At 37.4% G+C, this 20,907-nt stretch overlaps 3 protein-coding genes across 5 annotated transcripts in view; 1 reads left to right on the top strand and 2 right to left on the bottom strand.

Annotated features, from left to right (window-relative positions):
- LOC145482677 (integrator complex subunit 11-like) overlaps window positions 1-7,286 on the bottom strand; it is a 23,127-nt gene extending 15,841 nt beyond the window's left edge. The window contains exons 1-6 of one of the 2 annotated variants that reach the window (XM_081461311.1): window positions 7,168-7,286; window positions 5,246-5,257; window positions 4,111-4,196; window positions 3,764-3,837; window positions 2,237-2,348; window positions 237-296 (exon numbers count right to left, since the gene is read on the bottom strand). In XM_081461311.1, the coding sequence (XP_081317437.1) occupies window positions 237-296; window positions 2,237-2,348; window positions 3,764-3,837; window positions 4,111-4,196; window positions 5,246-5,257; window positions 7,168-7,195 (372 nt within the window). In that variant the 5' untranslated portion in view covers window positions 7,196-7,286. The remainder of the gene's footprint in view (window positions 1-236; window positions 297-2,236; window positions 2,349-3,763; window positions 3,838-4,110; window positions 4,197-5,245; window positions 5,258-7,167) is intronic. The other variant, XM_081461312.1, reaches the window with a different exon arrangement.
- Window positions 7,287-7,334: 48 nt separating this feature from the next.
- LOC145482733 (ceramide-1-phosphate transfer protein-like) lies at window positions 7,335-9,868 on the top strand. Its single transcript, XM_081461376.1, has one exon. It carries the CDS (start codon window positions 7,500-7,502, stop codon window positions 8,133-8,135), a length of 636 nt encoding a protein of 211 aa, XP_081317502.1. The 5' UTR covers window positions 7,335-7,499; the 3' UTR covers window positions 8,136-9,868.
- A 24-nt stretch (window positions 9,869-9,892) lies between these two features.
- LOC145482699 (uncharacterized) lies at window positions 9,893-20,732 on the bottom strand. 2 transcript variants are annotated; one of them, XM_081461341.1, is made up of 8 exons: window positions 20,625-20,732; window positions 20,385-20,446; window positions 19,928-20,099; window positions 19,662-19,784; window positions 15,980-16,081; window positions 13,411-13,485; window positions 13,255-13,326; window positions 9,893-11,049 (listed from the first exon to the last, which is right to left on the bottom strand). In XM_081461341.1, the coding sequence occupies exons 2-8, from the start codon at window positions 20,430-20,432 to the stop codon at window positions 10,616-10,618; spliced, it is 1,026 nt and encodes a 341-aa protein (XP_081317467.1). In that variant the 5' UTR covers window positions 20,433-20,446; window positions 20,625-20,732; the 3' UTR covers window positions 9,893-10,615. The 2 variants fall into 2 exon arrangements, with proteins under 2 accessions (XP_081317467.1, XP_081317466.1); XM_081461340.1 differs by having other exon boundaries at window positions 9,895-11,049; window positions 15,830-16,081.
- Between the last annotated feature and the right edge of the window lie 175 nt (window positions 20,733-20,907).

The following is a 20,907-nucleotide window of genomic DNA, read 5'->3' as shown; positions in this document are numbered from 1 at the left end:
AGTTCAAGGCATCCAGAAATAAACTCCTTTATGTCCCAACATTATTGATGGTGCATTGATTATACTGTGAAACTACCATTTACCAAAACTTTTCTTGATTCAAAAAAGCAAGAAAAGATCCCACTGACTGAACAACAAAGTTGATTGTCAACATTCAAAATCACCCAAAATACACGTAGTATCAGCAGTAAGAAAATGAACGCCTGCAGTCACAGTAGCTGACAGAGCTCACAAACCTGTGAAGTGAAGAAATTGGTCTCTCCTTTCCTTTCAACTGTGATTTTCCTGTAATCTTCCTGTTTTATATAAACTGTCACTTGTTAGAGTCAAATTAACTTTAAATTTTACAATTTCAACAACAAGTTTATGGGGTTCATGTTATCATGTTCATTAGCACAGTTAGTTCTAAATAGCCAACTGTGCTATGAAATCACACATTTTGTTGCAGTCATCTGTAACTGCAAGACCCTGTCCCCCCAAAAAGAGTTATTTATTTATAAAATTCTTTTGTTATAAATTCAAATGATTTTTTTCCAAGAAATACTAATCCTGTTAAATTTGCAAACACAACTCACTTATTTTTTTCTCTACCCATACTAAAAATCATAGACCCACAAATGCCTAATATAGATAAATACATGTAGAATACCCTTATACCCTTATACCCCTTATACCTGTTATACCCTTAAATACCCTTATACCCCCTATACCCTTATACCCCCTATACCCTTGTACCCCCTATACCCTTATACCCCCTATACCCTTATACCCCCTATACCCTTATACCCCCTATACCCTTGTACCCCCTATACCCCTATACCCCCTATACCCTTATACCCCCTATACCCTTATACCCCCTATACCCTTATACCCCCTATACCCTTATACCCCCTATACCCTTATACCCCCTATACCCTTGTACCCCCTATACCCCTATACCCCCTATACCCTTATACCCCCTATACCCTTATACCCCCTATACCCTTATACCCCCTATACCCTTATACCCCCTATACCCATATACCCCTTATACCCTTATACACCCTATACCCTTATACCCCTTATACCCTTATACCATTACAACCCTTATACCCCTTATACCTCTTATACCCTTATACACTTTTACCCTTATACTGTTATACTCCTTACACCCTTATACCCTTATAGCCTTATACCCTGTATACCCCTTATAACCTTATAACCTTATACCCTTATACCCTTACACCCATGTACCCCTTATACCTATGATCAATCTATGATCAAATGTATGTCTATCTTATGAGGAATAATCTTCTTTCCAAACATCAGTCCATCTTCCGTGCAGTTCACTGGACGGTTACAGCTCTACTCGAGGCAACTAATTGCTGGGCTCTTAATATAGAACGTGGATTGATCAATGTCGTTGTTTTCTTAGATTTAAAGAAGGCATTTGATACAGTCAACCATGAGATTCTCTTATTCAAGCTTTGTTCGTACGAAATTCGTTTTAAATCATCAAACAAATTGTTGTGAGTCCGCCCAATATACAAGAATATATTTTCTCCAAAGAAGCGGCCAATATAATATGGTAATGCTACCTCAAAATCACCTTTAGGTTATACTTATGCCCCAAGCCTGGGGAAGGAAAGCACATTTCAGTGAGGCAAAATTGAAACCCCCAAAATGCCTCTTTCATTTTTATTTGTTTTCATTTGCAGCTTGCTTTTCATGACTTGTACAGTGTATTTTGTTTTGTTAAAACAGAATTGCAAAACTCAAAAACAAAAGCAGCAATATAAATTTTTGTAAAAAAAGCTGCAGCACTTGCATGGATACACCAATTATTGAATTTGTTTGACCAAAAATAGTATTGTTTCTCAGTCATGACCTGATCACTTTGCTGAACACTTTATTTCAAAAATATGATTGGTATTAGACCATATTAGTGTCATAGAAAATCTCTGCCCCCAGACCCCTCCCCTAAATTTCTACAATTCACTCCACCCCCCCCCCCTGTCTTCCCCAACCTCCCCAACCCCCCAGATTGACCACAGCAAATTTTATCCTGGGCTCCTAAAAAAGTGGCTTAGGCTCCTAATCTTTGAAGTTAGGAGCCCAAAGGGCTCCCTATAAATTTCCTTAGGCAATAGCCTTGTAGATGGTAAAGCAAATTATTGTGCATTACTTACAACAAGTCAGTGGTAGATTTGATCGTGACATTGGGGTTTGCAAATGCTTGTGTTAACAACAGCCTTACCAACAGAATAGGACATATAGCCTTAGTTGGGTGTGTCATGTAGATAGGTCCATCATAGCCAACCATTTCTGAGAAATATGGTAATGCACCACAGTGATCTAAATGAAAATGGCTGAAGAGAAAGACATTATTCATTATTCAATTTGGGTACAAATGTGAAAAATTCAAATTATCGGTATGTTGAAATTATCTTATTTAACTACATCGTTCTTTAAAAAAATCCAATTTGAAAGTTTTAATTAAACAAAACACTAAATGCATACAGTCAAACCTATACTAAGCAGACACCTTCTATTACGTGGACAGCAGCACAAGTCCCATTTTTTGCACCACATTTACTGTAAAAGATACCATCCTGTTTTCAACGGAAAGCTCTAAGACTATTTAAAGCGGATGAGGAAAATTAACCTTGACTTTTATGGTCGTTTCTATTGTTCAAAACTTATATTAAAAGGACACTGCAAAAAGGATGCATGTTTTTTGTTCACGTTTTAATGGCTTGGTCATTTAAGTTTGTTGACAAAGAGCTGTCATAGAAATGCAACATTTTGTTATTTGGTTTTGTCTTTACAGAATTTTTATTCTTGTTTTATTGTGTAAACCTTTAGATAGTTTGATCAATATAGAAACTGTTACTGCATACTAATCACTTTAAATCTTCTGATCAGATTATACTTGCTAATGTTTGCAGAAGTATGTTATTCCAGAGTTACCATACATTTCATTTCATTTCACCTTCCAAGGCCTTTAATTACTCAGGAATATTAATATGACACTTTAAAGACAAATTCTAAGGGAACACTGCTCAAAATTAATTTGGAAACCAAAATCCACCCAAAAAAAATCACTGAAAACCAAAAACAACTGCTGAACATAATAATTGATTAAAAGTGCAAATCTGTCAAGCTTATTAATACAATTGCGAAAGATGTAGATGCTTTTTTTAGGGCATTGATGTACCTTTTAACTTACTATTAACCCCTTAACAACTAGATTTAAAAAAAAAAAAACGGCAATCAAATGCTACAGATGCCCGTAATATTCTGACGCAAAAACCTCCTTTGAGAATGCAAATCAACATTCCCTTTCACTTCGAGGTATAGAGAGGATGATTCTAATTCCAAATTCAATTTTTTTTCTGATTGTGCAGAACATATCAGGACCACATTTGGTTGCAATGCAGGACTTGCTTGGAGCATCATTTATAAAGAAGTGGTCTCCCATTGTTAATCTAATTTGTATCTTCTATGTATGGCACTCCATGTGAACAGAGATTGAGCAGGTGAAATAAAGAGATCCAGAAACTGGGCAAGCAAATAACTGAAACCAATCTCCTTCCCGGCAGCCATAAGCACTAAAACCCAAAACTGGATATTTTACGTGCAAAAACCTAAAAACCAATCTCAGTAAAAAATAACCAAAACCATAACAATGAAAACCCTAATGCCCCCTTTTACTATTGTTCAATGTACAATGTATTAAACAGACTGATTATCCTTTACGTTGTTAAGTCAGGACTCAGCTAACCTGATAATCACGCAATCCAGATGCTGTGTTAAGCGGCCTGCTCTAGTGATGTACAAAAAATCAGGGAAACGTCTCTGCAACAAAGCAAAATGTTTGTTCATGAAAATAATACCTCTGAACTAAGTATTTTCCTACTTTTTTGGACCGTAATTATCTCAAAAATTGCCCTTTAAATTACTTAAAATGAGTTTCTACTGCTGACTTTATTTTTCTCTGTGTCTGCACCTATTCCTAAGTGATGCAGGAAAAAAAAAAACATGAATACACTATAAATATAAGAATTCAAAGTACTAGGCCTGGGGAAGACACTGAATCAAAAGCGTAATGATTTAGAAGAAAGAAAATACCTCATCATTATATCCCATGTGCATTCCACAGTCAAGCATGATATTCTTTCCACCAATAGTCACAAGGATACAACTGCGCCCAACATCTTCAAGATGAAAGAAGTGTACAGATGTTCAATAATTATCCAGATTACCATACAAAATTTGCACATTAAGAAAACCTTAAAATGGACTTAAAACATAAACAGGGCTGCCATTAAGTTTTGAGTCGCCTGCTGCTTTGATCTCCAACCTCATACCAAACTTGCTACCTCACAGGTGCATTGTATCAACCAGAAAGTTCAGTCCTAAGTACGTCAAGGGCTCATCAAGCGTACTCAGCCGTAACAGTCAGGTGTTACGAGTTATGGCTCCTAATGACAACCTTGAACAGGTAAACTTACTGAATCAAATAAAGCATGGTCTCTTTGTTCATTCATTACTTTTTACTAATTATAAAAAATCTGTCCAATGACAAGCTTAATATTTCTTTAAACTGTCGATTCCCCTAAGTATCAAGAAGCATCTTAATTGTCAATCCTAACAAGAATCTAGGATACATGAAGTCCGTATACTTGTCTCAAGAGAGGCTATCAGATTATATTTGTCCAGCACTTGTTAGTTGTATAAATAGAAAACAAACTAAGCACATAAATACATAGGATTTAGCTCATCGAGTGGCTCATTTTCCACTGTTTCCAGGTCAAATTGAAATTTAGTTTCACATGTTGGTTTCACTTGTTTCCTCGATACCACCCAGTCCTTAGAAACTGAACCGGCCAGTGTAAAATGTAGACTGCGGACTGTGGAAGTCCCGCAGACCGGGGGATAAAATACAGAGGGTAAAATGCAGACTGCAGACCACAGACTTTTTGTGGGAATATAGTCGGTAATATTTCCCTTATTGAGTGATGACCAAAAAGTCTGCGATCCGGTTTGCCTAAATATCACTCCAGTTAGAGGGAATATCATTCAGGTTAGCCTAAATAATGCTCTGGTTAGCTCTCAAAGATTGAAATGGTAACACCATTCAGTTAAAAGGTCTACAGTCTGCAGTCTGCATTTTAGCCTCAGTCTACATTTTACCCCAGTACGCAGTCTACGTTTTACACTGACTAAAAACTAATGCTTAATTGCTCAATAAAATGCCACACACCTTGTCCAGCTCCTGTACAAATCATCCCATGGTAGGAAAAAAATTAGAAAAGTACATGGAATTTCATCAGAATACTTTGAACTACATTCATAAAAACTCTTCACACAGATTAACTTAAAGTGCCTATGAAGTAAAAAAATAATTCCTGCTTATTTGAAAGGCTTTTCAGAGTAAAGAACAATGGCATTTTCCTTTTTGGAATATCTTTTTTTGTTTTAGAGATATTCACGTTTTTGTATTATGCAAATGAGGAAAGTGATGACGTCATAGGCGGCTCCACTAAAACAGCACAACACTCAATCGAGAATAAATCTAGAAATATTAAAGCAGTGTTCTTCAAACTTGGCACCAGCAATGTACATCACAAAAGAAACAGAATGACACCTACTATGTTGTTGCCATGGCAACACTCTTGGCTCCAGTCTCTTTCTGTGAAAAACCAAATATTCCCATTTGCAACCTTTTGAAGTGGGACAGAGGGTCTTGCTAGGATCACATATGGTTCCCATATTGTCTTAACTCTCCCCATTAGATTGGTGGGAGTGGATGATCCTTGTTTAAGATAAAATCTGGGAATTTAAGTCTTAATTAAAACAGAACCAGTGCCATAACTATTGTCATGGCAACAGCCTGACAGGCGTCATTATGTTTCTTTTGTGATATACATTTCTGGTGCCAAGTTTAAAGAACACTGCTTTAATATTTCTAGAGGTATTCTCGATTGAGTGTTGTGCTGTTTTCGTGAAAACACCTATAACGTCATCACTTTCCTCATTTACATAATACAAAAATGTAAATATCCCTAAAACGAAAAAAGTATTCCGAAAAGGAAAACGCCATTCTTCTTTACTTTGAAAAGCCTTTCAAATAAGCAGCAATTATTTTTTACTTCATAGGCACTTTAAAGTGAATATTTCACTATAACATGAACATATCTTTGATTACAATTCACACCAATCAAAGTGCAAAGCAAAACTCTTTCCCTTTGTGGACATTCAGGAGTCACAAAATTAACCCTCACAAAATCACAAAATGCAAGATTTTTTTGGCACATATAAGCTAAACTCCACTTAGCAAAAGTTTATCAAGAATTCCTCCTATTTTTCTTTCACATTTCTATACAAAAGAAAAACAGGAGGAATTCTTGGTAAATTCTATTTCAAAAAAGAGACAATTTATGATTTGGAGAAAATCTTAGTCCAAAAAAACTGTATGTTCAGAGCCATCTCAACCTTGTGCCAAGAGAGATAGATGCCTCCAGAAGTGAGAATGGTGTTTTAAATACATTGCCACTGCATGTTTATACATTTGTTTATACAGTATTTAAGTAGCAGGGGTAATGTAGAAGGTTGGTGTGACATGCTACAGAAATGCCAACCTAAAAAATTTGGAAATCCAGGAGATTGTTGTTCAAGGTGGAGCGCCACCAATTTAACCCCTAAAATGTGTCAAATATCCAAACATTTTACCCCCAAAATGCTAAAAATCGGAAAAATATGTCTGAAAAATGTATTTTATGAGCCTTCCTTTTGTATAAGTGTGGGAGATTTGGTGACCCATGAGGGAGACCGGGAGATCAAGACTCTCCTGGATAATTAAGTTGGCATAGGTGATGTTACAATATATAGTAAAGGTAAGTCTGATGTTGAATACTTGAAAGGACTTGTTACTAGTTCACTGCTGGTTGTTTTCTGCCAAGAGAAAACAAACTATTTTCCACACCTTAAGGAATTTCACTGGGATGCTTTCTGACAAAATCCCTACTATACTCCTTGCTTGTACTTTCACATATCTCCTGCCATCCCGCCCCCCCTCCCACCCCCCGCCACCCAACACATTTTACGACGATAGTCACATTTACATTTAAGATCATATTTTCAACTTTATACAAAGGAACTACCAAGAAGCCTAGGGTAACTTACCTAAAGGAACTACCTTGATTTCTGGCATCTTGTCACAATATGTGCGGTAGCTCTAGATGAATTCACATCTTGAAAATGCTCAAAAGACACACAGACAACAGAGACGACAGACGAGAGAAAAAGGGAAAAGGCGAGTGGTCAGCGTTATGCCCTTGGAAAATATGAGCGGGGAGCTGTTGAAGCCACTGAGAAGGAAATGCGGGCGCAGAGTCGAAAATGAAAATGGCGGAACTTCCAAACAAGCCGGTATAAAATAACTCATTAATAATTTGCGAAAAGTAGTCAATTTAGAACGCGATTATCTTGCTCAAAGTGTAATATTTTGAGCCATTATGACTGAGAGGAAGTTTCAGCTGAGCATTGTCCACGATGCCTTCAAAAAGACGCTACAAGAAGACGGGAACTTAGTGATGGACGAATATCTACGAGGTTATGACGAACTTTGCATATTTTTCGATATGCTTGGAACGGTTTTCGGATTCATTACATCAGACGTCAGAGAAAAAATTGGAATCCTTCAAGAGCACCGCAAATCAGAAGTCGGCGATAAGTACGTTTTAGTGCAGTCAATGTTCGAGTTTGAAATTGCCAATGATTTAACCCAGAAGAAAACGCGTCCTCTGTCTGGCTCAAGGACACTTTTAAGGTTACACCGTGCTTTAGCGTTTACAATGCTTTTCATGGAGAAGTTGAGCGAGTCATCGGACAACGATTCTTCTTCATCCATGGCTTCAGATGCTTATAAGCAGTCCTTGGAAATATTCCACCCATGGTTAATCCGAAAAGCAGCCTTGTGGGCCATGTATACCCTGCCTAGTGTCGGAGATTTAACCAAGAAAATATCAGCACCAAATATGGATAGAGAAGACGCAAAGCGATTGTTGAAGGAGGTTACAGAGGTGATAAAACCTGTTTATGATATCACTGAGGAACTTTACTCTAAACATGATCTTCATGGACTTCCTTGATCTTTAAGTGTCCTCTATTGTAGTGGAAATTCAATTAAGTTAATTGATTATAGATATTAATATATAATAATAGTCTTGTAGATTAAACTTTGAAGTACCATTTAATAAAAGCATTTAAGTGTCAATAGTACTCCCCATTTGCTTTGGTTTTGCATCACTAGCCTAAGGGGCTCTTTACACGAGCCTGGGTTGATTTTTAGACCAGATTGAAAATACCGTTGAGTGCTAAAACTAAACAGTTTTATGAACAGTCTGCAAAAGCATGTGGTTTGCTTTGAGCCTGACCCGAACACCTTATGAACACCTTGGACTTGCAGTAAATGATTGCCAATGATTTTTACAAAGGTGTGAAAAAAGTTCACATTCATGATGTTCTCTTAGCCTATGATACCATGATCAAAAACAAAAACTCAGCCCTGGGCTTACATTTGTTCAAAAATAATGAGAACAAGAAGGTATGATCATAAGGCCTTTTGTTAAGGGTTCATCTCTTCTTAAGAAAGGTTATCAGCATGACCTTTCAGCATTCACTTGGCAAATTCTCATAAGTTTACTTTATCCATACTCAATAACAAGGGTCCTTTTGATGTAATTTTTGAAATAATATTACTTGCATCATGCAAATCATTCATTAAACCCGTAGGTTTTCTATGCTGAATATAAAAGTCTCTGATCAAAACTGATCAAAGCATTGTTGTCTCTGATCAAAGTATTATTTTTCTTAAATAAAGACACAAGTCTCCAGTTCTCACAAGATATTTCTATTAATCTTTCAAACTCTCTGAGAATGTCTTTTCTCATTGCTATGCACCTTTGACCTATTGATGTCAGACCTTAGGGGCACTTTATCTCCCTTCCCACCTCCATATTAGGAACTGTACCTCTTGAGGTGAGGGCATTTAGTTTTTAGTCAGAACTTTATTTGAAAACAGATGTCACCTTTTTGAAATGAACTTCTGTTCCTGAGAGGTCTGCTAAGATTGCACTGAGAAATCACTTCATTCTGCAGGGTTTGAATGTTATCTAAAAGTTCAGTAAACATTTTCACCTGTGATTTTATGTACAAAGTGTAAAATGAAAATTGATGGAAGCAAAACTATATTGTAGCTAAGTTAGCTCCTTTTTCATAACAGCTACTGTTGCAGAATAGATCATAAAATGCAATTCGGTTTCCTGTTTGGCTCATTAATCTTGTAGGGTTCTCTAAATATTGAAATTTGAATATTAAGATATATAATTATATAAAATTGAACAGATGTAATGTGATACGAGGTAATAAGTTCAGACATGTATATGCCTTAAGCCTTGTTTGGGTAATTTGAAGTTTGGCTCAAGTCAAAGGGCAGAGAAACATCAGACACAAAGATTGTGCGACAGTGTCAACCTTGTCGTCATGTCTATTTTTGGCCAGGAACGTCTGAATAAAGATTTATTCAACCAGATCGGATTGGATCAGTGATCAGCAAATTTACAGAAGGTAGAGTGGGCAGCTGGCCTGCTTTTCCAGGAATATTTCAGGGTCTTGAATTTCTTATAAGTTGTCAAGCCTCCACACAGTTGTGTTCTTAACCAAACTTCTACAGCATCATGTTTCTGAATTCCCTGGAATTTGCTAGAGTGGACCCTTTTTCTTTGTTCATGGTGTTGCAAAGTTAACAAGCATTGTCCGAGGAGTTAACTTACAGCATTCAGCAGCTGCAGTCTCTGCCATTATTTGGTTCATCAAATAGAAGAGTTATGTAACAAATGAAATAAGAAAACTTGTCTTGCACAAGCACATTTTATTTCATTCAACCTTTAGCAGAGCTTAACAATTTTTGACTTACTGGAACAAAAAGCTACCTGCCTCATAGCAAACTCAGCTCTTACATTGTAACTGTGTAACATATTATATCAATATATCAAGCTACCTTGTAGCAAATATTATTAGCAAACTTCCAAATGTTGATGCAACACATGTCGCTTCAACCTCTAGGAAAACTGATTTTTATTGATATACATATTTGTAATCTACACAGCTTTTCTGTTAATGTAACAGAATTTACGGCAAACTACTTCAAACTACTTTGCATGCATTGAACACTGAAGGTATTTCATAATAACAAACACACTGAGTGCATCATACAGCTTACATTAATAACTGTAAACCACCATTATAATATAGGGTCACTAAAAGCTTTAATTTGATTTTGATATTCTCACATTTTTAGCTTGATGTTAGTACTTAGTGGTTCATACACAGTATGCATAATACGATAACTTTCAATGAAAATTTTACAACCCTACAAATTTGTTATCCCCAGAAGGATTTCATTGAATGATTACATAATTTTCTTCTAAAAGTTTTCTTGGACAAATCGATACGATTTATTCAGTGGCTACTGCCAAAAGACTGCTTGATACAAGCTACAAAGAACATTACCGAAGTAACACAACTGAACGTAACTTACTGTAACGTTTTGGGTCTCAACAGAAATTAACTAGTAAAGCACACTGAAATCAAGCGATCCGGCAAACAAGCAATCTTCAACTGAAGACGCAACCACCAAATCTTCAACTTCAGGTGACATTATAGCTTCTCCGTGCACTGAATCTTCCACAAATTCTTCACACTTTATTTTCATTGGATCATAGCCCAGTATTTTTGGTATATCACACAAAAAACGGTAGACATATCTTTTTCCATGAACCTTCTCAATGACTGAATTGCCATAGTAGTAGCGGATACCACGGCTCAGCTTTTCGTAGTTCATGGTGGGCTTGTTCTTCTTCTTCCCCCACATCTTTGCCACAGTTGAGGGCTGCAGTATTTTAAATTCATAGTCCTCTTCCTGTGTCCACTTGATCAGTTTTGTACACTCAGGTGAGGTGACCAGCTCCAGTAAGAACTGCCACAGTTGGATTGGCCCATCACCTGGCACATGGCAAAAAAAAAAATTTAGATAAAAAGTTTTAAATTATTTATGGCAAACAACACTAAGTTGATATCTTTGAGATTTATACCTGGCAAGTGCAGAACACAAATTACAGCCATATTTCAATGTAAACAAGACGCATGTCTGCGTGAACTCCAGCTTTTTTAGAACAAACAACACTTTCACGTCGTTTACACCTCACATTCCTTGTGAACTAGCAAAGTTGACTCTGCAAAAATTTGGAATTGCAGGGTTTTTTGGGGTTTTTGGTTTTTTTCTTTTTTCAGCCCATTGATGCCTGCATAAAATTGCACGTGACCCACCCCTAATATTAATTCCCTGGCATTTTTTTGAAATATTTCAGAGCAAGCGTAAGCACAAAAATAAACCATATGGGCAGTATTCAAGACACCGCTTATTTAAAGTTGAATAAATGAAGGACCAAAATATTAAAACAAAATCAACAAAAAGAGCTCAACTTGATGTGTAAAACTAAAACTAATAAGAAAATAAGAAATTATAAGCTTATTTTTCTCTGCTGCGCGACAAAAAATGAGAAAATTGAATACGCTAAAATGAGTTAATTATTGACTTCGGAGGACAAAACAAAACCAAATACAAAAGAATTTCCATTTGAGAAAACACCAGAAAATAAAAGCGAAAAGCACGTGTAAAAACCAATTTAAAAACATGAAATCTGATTATTTCTTCCCCATGCGACGAAATAATACAGCGCAGAAGAAAGATGAAAGTTGTAAGTCAACAAGCCAATTATTTTGAGATAAATCGTATGTCAACACAGGTGGCACACATTATGCTGTTGGCAACTGCGTTACAATTTTAGCTGTTTATAAGACAATGTATGAGAATGCTTTGAAAATTCCTCTAAATGATACAGGTAGAAAGGACCTCCTGTGATGTCAACTGTGTTAAATTAGTACCCACTTAGTTCTTTTCTCAGGAATTCTGTAGTTGCTGAATAAAACTCCAAAAAATATATTTGAAGGAAGTGAATAAACTAAACAAACAAACTGCGGAGGTCGCCGTAAATTTTATATGCAGAAATCCAACATGTAAAAATACTGTTCGCTTTTAAAAATTCCCAAATAAAGGCAACCAAATGAAAGAAACGTGACGGGAAGTTCAATAACAATACACTTTTATCCACGACGAGGCAAAAAAAACCTTATCTAAAAGCAAAAAATTTTCAAAATTTCGCAGACAAGCTTTCCAGCATGACAGCATGTTCAAATTAATTCCTCACTCTAGTTTATAATGCCGACGACTTTTGCAGGCATTTTATCGGCCGTGGGTTTACCAATCATTCTAAAAGTGGAATGCAACTTTGAATTAATACTGTACATTGCAATCTTTGTTTTCTTAAGTCCAGGAAGGTGCTTTGAATCCGTGTATTCAAAACTTACTTGAAAACGCTCCGATCATTGTGTTTTTGCATCAGTTAAAGGAAAGAAAATTCTTCACCAGAAAGGTTTGAGCATTCTGTACACCTTCATCTTCCATTCTTGGGCCACCTAAACATTTACTTGTGTTTTTCCTTTCCATTTTAAGTCCCGAAGGACGTCCCAAAGAAGTGTATTTGTTGTCCCTGGAGGCTGTGCTCCTTTTGGTCAGCAGCATAATGTCGTGCGTGCATGTTAAGGACTTGACTGCGATTTGCGACTGAACAAAAAAAACATGAAGCCAGAATTTCATCTCGGGCGTTTCCTTTGGAAAGTCCGAATAATAAATCAAGGACACAAAGAGGCATGTCAAAATTTGTCCATATTTAAGCCAGGTTCTCATATCCCACCGACCTGTCGCCGGTTGCAACTGACAACGTTCTGTGATCTGTTCCAGTGGGTTCCTGGCACATCTGCAATGGATCGCCAATGTACTCAAATTGGCATATGAAACTGTGGGGAAAATCAAGTTGTTACATCATACATTGCATCTGCAGATGATGTCGACATAAAGTATTTTCATTGCCGACAGCTGCCAACTTGCCTGCTAAGTTGAACTTGGCTCAACTTTGCAGTCAACGCCTGAGACAGATTATGATTTGGCAATAAATGTTCACATATGCTGTAATGGTGTCCCAGGCCATGCTGGTGGCTAATGTCCCAGGTATGTCGGCGGCATATGAGAACCAGGCTTTAGTCTCTTTGCCTGTCAACAAACAAATTTGCACTACTTGTTGCACTGACCTCGATATTTGACAAGTGGCCTTGGCCCACGCTTTCTTCGTTTTATTGGCTTTTGTGTTGTAACTGGTGTTTCTGTAAGTAATAATAAAGCAATTGAAATCTAAGAAAAGGATAAAAAATGTATTTTTGTGAAAGTTCCTCACATTTTAATGTTACCTTGTTTAACAATCTGTTTTTCAGTTTCTGCTGGTAATGAGGGAGACTCTGAAGAATTCATGCTTTCCAATAATTCTAGAAGAAAAGTAAAAATATGATGTACATTTTGACAACATGAAAATAGCCCCATAAAATTCAGACTTAACTTATGAATAATCAGCACCTATTTTCTCCATGCAATTTAAATATAAATTTGTCAAGAGTGAATAAAACAATACTGGATATGGTCTACACTGTCTTCTACAGAAAACTAAACAATTGGGTGATTCCAGAAAATATCCATACCATACCACAGGCGGTATCTTGAAATTCCAAGGAAGAGGGGGGGTGGCTCTTGGACTGGAATGCAGAAGGCATGGGAGCGTGGGGGGGGGGGGGGGTAACACAGTTGGGAATTCCAAACACATGGGGGTTTCAGCTCTGAATTTCCAGAGGGGGAAACATGGTTAAGGCTCAAAAGCTTCCCTTGAAATCGCTGATTTGATAATTTTTCCAGTTTCTAAATCAAGCATGAACCGACCATGGAATTGAAGCTGGATAAAGATCAACCAGGCAGGTGTTAGCCTTCATGTGGATGAGCAAGCGGATGGGTTCTGCAGCAAGCTCCACATTGAAGAGGCTTTAAAGTTGATGAATTAAGTCGACAGATACAAGTCTGTGTTTCTTTCCAATCTAAAATTGTTGATTGACAATCTTGTTGCGTGCCAAAAACTCGCACCAGTTTCTTGTTTCCAAATGGAATGCCTGACAGATTTGTAGGCTGCATTACAAGTGCTCAACAGTTACTCAATGAACAGAATTTTCAATATGGCGGGTGACTGCCAGCACATTGTGAACTTTACATTTGTCTTCCACTTATATCATTATGATCTACTCTCCTGAAAATATGAAGCTAATGAACTGAAAACAAAAAAGTTTTATTTGCTGGTAAGCAACTTAAAGATAACACTTAGATGGGAAAGCTACGATGAACTTTATCAAATGTTTATAACAAACTTGAGTTGTTTTTTTGCTTGAACAAAAATTGAGAGCAGAATTTTCTTGGATGGGGGAAAAAGTGCAAGTTTCCCTTTCGTTAGAAGTTTTAGGCAGTCAAATAAGAATCCCAAAGGGTCTTAAACAAACAACTGGAAATTCCGGAGGGGAGGAAAGGTTAACGCGTTTGGAATTCAGAGGGCATGGGAGGTAGAGTATTTTGGAATTTCCAAAGTCAAGGGTGTGGGGGGGGGGGGGGTTAAAATATTCATGCCACCCGTGGTAGGGTATGGATATTGTGTGGTTCCAGAAAATATTCCCACCCCTACCATGGAGAGAATTGGAAATTCTGGATGGATGAAGGGTCAAAGACCCAGGAAATTCCAGAGGGGAGGGGGTTTGGATGGTCAATTTAGTTTCCAGATGTCCTTTAATTCAATACAGATTTAAGTATCAATCTAGATGTTCAAAAATCCTTTCTTACCTACTAAGTAGATCTTTCACATGGAAAAATAGTAGCTTGAATACTTGTATTTGAATTGCATTATATTTGAAATAAATTTTCTCTCTTCAAAAATCTCTTTGGAAGCTATTACAAGTGCGAAGAACGAGCTGTTGCATGGAAATGGCTGCCATTACTTCTTACCAGTCTACATGGAGTCATCTCAAGGACCGAGGAGCACTGGTGGCTAGCTTAGTTTGTTTTTGCATTGGTTTTGGAGGCTGTCAAGTGGCAGTCAATTTCTTTCGTGAAAATTAGCTTCTTTATAAAGGTAGAGATGATGTTACGATTTCACAAACTTGAAAATTTCTTATTCATGTTTACCTCTGTCTATTTGTATGTAAATTGGCTTTCGTCGCGAGTGTGTTAGCGATTGTGTTCACGATAAAAGTATGGTGTCAGTTTCATCCACATTCATCTTATCAGTCCTTCAACCAAAATTGTACCACATCTACAACGGGACTTAGTTGTATAGGAAGGTAATTTGACAAGCTACCATTTTAGTTATTTTTTAAAGCATGTTTAAACAAATTGCTGTATGCTTTCTTTGTGTGTATCTTCAGATGTTACAATCAATCAAGAATACACAGCAGTGATGTGCAATGCAAACAGCTAAGTGTTTGGAGTGTTTACTTTAACTTTTAACACACTTTCTTGCCAAAACTATTTTTTTCCAGACAATATGGGGGTGTACATGATACTCGTGGAAATTCCAGAGGGGTGGGGCATTATTTTTGTGTTCAAAAATTGCAAATTCCGGGGAGGACCGGAGGCTTACGTGAAATTCTCTCCTTGGTGGGGGTATGGATATTTTCTGGAACTACACATTTTCTGGGATCACACATTTTTACAAACAAAATTCTTAAGAGTATGATTACATAATAATTACATAATAGTTACAAACTGAGGTGTAGTGGTAATCATTTCATGAGTTTCACCAACCATCGATGTATTCAAGATCATCACTGATGTCACTTTGTATGCCCTCATCTGTGCTGCAACCAGCGTCACTGATGGCTGGGCTCTGAGGGCCTGGGCTAGTACCAGATAAATGGTACACTGAATCACCACAAACTGAGGACGGTACTTCACCTTTTGTGACAAGTGCCATAGTGTCAGGTAGCCATGGCGTACTGTTGGATGCAGCATCCAGCAGGTTGTACAGGACTGTGGGATCTGGCAGTTGATCAATATCTACATATGGTGGGAATATCATATTACATTTAACCCACGCCATGGAAAACACAGCCACTCAAATTACAGGAAAGCCATCATATACTCAGTGGTGTCACCCAAACTTCCCATCATGCATTGCCCACATGTCTTATTGATGGTGTTGGTTATTCTGTGGCACAGTATAAGAGGAGAGTGTATGTACAAGGAAAACACAAGTAACAAATGGGATAATTGCGAGAAAGTGTTTGCACAACTAGTATGTCCTGGTATGTGCAACTTAAAAATTATATATTACGTTTCTATTATTCAAACATACGTATATTAGTGTTCTGTTATAGCTCATTTGTGACCCTATTTTGGAAAAGGCGGTTAAAGGTGAATTGTCAAAATGGCGTTTAAATGCCTTAAAACGAAAGTGTTTAAACCCATTTAAACGCTTTGGATACATGCTTAAACACTATTTCTGTGCATTTAAACACCAGTGCAAAATTTTTTCTGTTTAATTCTCCGATAATTATGTTGTGGTTAGTTTACGAAGCTTTTTGCGAATGAAATTTGCTCATAAATTAGAGGTATTGTTGTGTTGGATTGTGACAAGCGATGTTTCCGATTAAATTAAATTTTCCTCTATTGTGGCTGGAAGAAACTGAACAGATTTGCAACTATATATGGTTCGTGTTTGTGTTTGACAAATTTGATCTGCATTCGAGACGTTGGCTGCAATTGAAAAAGACATTACAAGTTCATTCTCATCAAGATTTTTAAATGAAGGAAAAGCTAAAGAAAGAGATAAACAATAACAAACGTGTTTTAGGCTAAAGGTTGCAAATTCCTTGATTCTATTTAGTAAACATACCACTTAAGATTTTCATCTCAGTTATCCAAAAAGAAAGGTATATATGTATATATGCAGCAAACATTTGTAACGGGCAGACTTCACCTTCGTCGCGTACATGTACATGTGCACTGTAATTTGACAAGAACGTATCGAGAGTGCGTGCGAACGATCACGAACCCGATTTCTGTCTCAACAATCGCCCATTTTTCAAGGGGAAAATGCAAGTTTCTCAATTCAGCCGAAGTTTTCCACAATTCTTTTGTGGAATGCAACCAGCTAAAACTGCACATTTTTGAGTAAAAGCTATTGGTAACTGGACAAAGAAGAATGGACGAGGAGAACTGGGGTGATAATTGAATTAATCCCGGCGGTTACTACATCTTCTGAATAATTTTGTGAATATAGGAGAAACTTTTTTTGTGGTGCATGAATTGCATGTTTTATTTTCCACGAATTGTGAAAGGAACTTTCTAATTTTTGTGAAACGTGATCTAGCCCCCCTGTTTACAACCGTCTTCGATGACCGCGTCGAAACAACTGGCGATTTCCTGGGCGTTTATTTCATGCCGCTTGCAAACATGAAGACACATTCTTCTTATGTGAGATATTAATTGTGGGAACAGGCAAATTTCATTGGTTAGTCGATTAATATGACCAGCTAAAACTGTTGAGTTTGCTTGGAGCAACAGAACAACATAGTAACTGAGAGACAGCAATGCAATGCAACACGGGTAGGCGATCCAAATCAACTTTGATGGATACAGAGTTTGTTTTCGTGTGCTGACAGCTTGCAACGCTGCTTGAAATAGTAAACTTCTTTCAAATAGAAATAACTATGGTTCTCCTTCGCATTACAAACATTAAACTGTGAATAACAGTTTCGACCCTCTGTTTAACCGGGGAGAAGAATGAAATGTAGTTAATATTTGAAACTCGAGACACTTATCTGTTGCCGCGCATGAATTGAATCGATCACATGGAGAAACGGCCGTCTCCGTGTGATGCAAATACTTCACAAGACAACCAAAGAAAGACACAAACACACAGGTAAATCATTTAGTTTTATGCCATAAATATGAACAGGCTAATTAAAGCAAAGGTTTCCAAAATAGGGTCACATTTGTTAGTAAAAGTGTCTGACTAGTGTCGAGTCTGGTTAATACATTTGATGACAGGCATAAACACATGCTTTAATGTAATCAATTCATAACAGCTAACTGAACTCTAACTACCTACTACTACCAGTCAGCAGTCTTCCCCTTTCATCTTCCCCTTTCTTAACTCAGTGCATGGATTGTGGATTTTTGCAGTAAATCGAGCGCATTCCTGGATTTTGCAAACACAGAGGATCGTGGATCAACTGTGAATTTTGGCGCAGATTCCGGATTCTGTCTGTCTTAATGTTCACATCTTAGGTCCTAAACGAGATTTGGATCATAGATCTTTCTTCATCCTTGGTCGGTATGTTAATGAGTTCATCCAAATTATTTCTTTTGTCCAATGAAGCTCATTTAAACAGTCATTGGAACTGTACTGTGTTATAGTCATCAAGCATGTTGCCATCTTTACTATTTGTGCAAAATTAATAATGGCATTCACATTTACCAGTTTACTTTTAAACTTTTACACCTCTGTTTCTGGATGTGGTTGTGGTTTTGGATTTGAACAAAAAATATTGGCAGATCGACGGATGTGGCAAAAAAATGGCATGGATCGGTGGATTTGCATACCCCTATTCACCCCCCTCCTAATAGCAAGATCTTGCTTCTGACACCATGTGGAGTCCGGTAAGGTGTAAAGACGACAGGCATAAACACAACATGCTATAATACAATCGATTAATACAGCTACCTGAACTCTGACCTCCTACTACTACAGGTCAGCAGTCTCTTAGGACTTCATGTTACTATGGCTAGTGAGCAGAAGGTCACATGTTTAGAAGGTCACATGTTTTACTTTTATAAGGTAGGAAATTTATTTAGTGAGCAGCCTGTGCAAAAGATCTGGTCAATTGAACAACTTTCTTTTTTTCACTTTCATCCCACTAAGTTCAATTTGCAATATAACCCCTCACAACACTCTTGGGGGGCCTGAGATGGAATCCATCCATCAATCAGTTCATACCTGCTACAATCTCTCCGAATGTCTATCTACATGCATTCTCATAAATTTTATAGCTTTCTGACTATTTTGCTAAAAGACTCAGACGAATCCCTATCAAGTTCACTGCTCGACATAGCTGCTATCAATATAAGCCCCCACATACCGGTAACTTGCATGGCCCCAAATAAAACTTGTCTTTTAAACTATCAATGATAAATGGGGTTTTAAAGTATATAGTCTGCTCAACTATTAAATTTTCTGGTTGTGCGAGTAACAGAAAAATAATTTACTGTGTTTTAATAAAAGACAAGTTTTGTTTGGGAACTAATCGAGTTATGTGTGGGCTAAACGACTTTGGGTTGAGGGCTAATTGACTTCTGACACTTCTGGTTGGGAGATTAAACTTGCTTGGGGCTACTCGACTTCAAGACTAAACGACCAGTGACCAAATTAAGCTAAAAGTTTTGGAGTGAAAATAAATTGCATTCCAGAGGTCCTTGAAAACAAAAGAGGCATATCCAGGAAGTCTTTGAAAGCAGGTGCAAATTACAAGCTGATTAAAATAGGTTTCGAAACCTAATTTGCAAACCAAATTCAACGCGATTGGGATCTCTAAAACGGAAAAAAGAAAACAGAACGAAATTTTAGAGACTGTACCTTTGCGTTTCCCTTGATTGTCACTGAAAACCGGGCTGTCTGAAATACCATTAAAAAGAGCCTCCACGTCATCTCCGCCAAACCCGTACAGATCATCCAAAAACGACTTTTTAGGCTCGACAACTGCAAGTAGAACAAACAAAGTCTTCAATAAAAGCGACATCGCGAACATTTTCCGCTTTCGATTCTTGAGGAGTAAGTAACATGAATAATTTCGAAAGTGAAAGGTTTCAGTGCAGGTAGTTAAGCCCTTTTAGCGAGTTTACCTGGTTTCTTTGCTGTATGTAGTTTCTGATCCAAAAGTTTAATTCGGGGATGACACATCAAATGTTCAAATCCTGGCGCTGGGGCAGCTGCTGGTACAACAGCTTGATTCGCATGAAGAAGGCTCAAGTGTGTCATTTGCTCCATTTGGCACGTTGTCAGATAGTTGAACAACTGAAAGAAAAAGAAAAAAGTACAACTCGACCATCTGCCATAGCAAACAGGAAGTTTTAAGCATAACTTATGGAATCTCTCCGAGTTCGCGAGAGAAACTGTATTTTTTGCTTTTGAATAACATATTAGAACAAATGGCTTGGAAATATTTACACTTGGAACTGTGTTGTGAAAACGGGAGAGTAGCAACACCTTTTTAACGCCTTAGAATTAGGTAAAAGAAATTTTCACCTCGCCATGCTGAACGGAAGTTGTTAAGCAGCCAAAAACATTCTATGAACCCACCTCCATTTTATTGAGCAGAATCCTTCCAGAATTGAATGTATTCGCCATCTCATAAGATAATTCTAGAATAACACCATATATAAACATAAGAAATATATAGTGTGACCCTAATCCCTTCATACCAGCAAGTCTTGTGTTCGTTTTCCAAAGAGGAAGTCGAAATTTTGACGCTGCTGACCACCCAGTAAGGACAATATACACGGGAATCTTAGGCTAGAACCTTAAATATCTACAACGTACCTTTAACTTTAGCTATGAAGGGTATTCTCCGATAAAATTTTCTCGTTTCTGAAAGACAAGAACCTGCACCGACCGCACCGCAAAGACAAGTTCAATGTGAATGTAACTTTTTCCTTCTTTCGAGTTTTTGACATCAAAACCGAAATTTGATTGGCTATTCAGTGCAACCGATCGTGCCCAAGCCTTTGCGCGGCAACAGACGATAGGAGCGTTACTTGGGGGTGATCTGGATCAGGATCAGGGATCCAAGATCACTCGGATCATGGTGCATCAAAGGGACCGA

This window comes from Orbicella franksi, chromosome 3 (genome assembly GCF_964199315.1).
Source record: "Orbicella franksi chromosome 3, jaOrbFran1.1, whole genome shotgun sequence".
In the NCBI taxonomy this organism is placed as follows: Eukaryota; Metazoa; Cnidaria; class Anthozoa; order Scleractinia; family Merulinidae; genus Orbicella; species Orbicella franksi.
This window is presented reverse-complemented; position numbering and strand designations above follow the sequence as displayed.

Bases quoted from the DNA above. Each gene is read 5' to 3' on its own strand.
- LOC145482733 (XM_081461376.1), top strand. From the start codon at position 7,500: ATGACTGAGAGGAAGTTTCAGCTGAGCATTGTCCACGATGCCTTCAAA.
- LOC145482699 (XM_081461340.1), bottom strand. From the start codon at position 20,432: ATGGCGAATACATTCAATTCTGGAAGGATTCTGCTCAATAAAATGGAG. The intron at 19,785-19,927 runs GTAAACTCGCTA...TTCTACTTGCAG, and splicing joins ACATACAGCAAAGAAACCAG to TTGTCGAGCCTAAAAAGTCG. The intron at 11,050-13,254 runs GTCAGTGCAACA...GCCATGTGCCAG, and splicing joins GCCACTTGTCAAATATCGAG to GTGATGGGCCAATCCAACTG.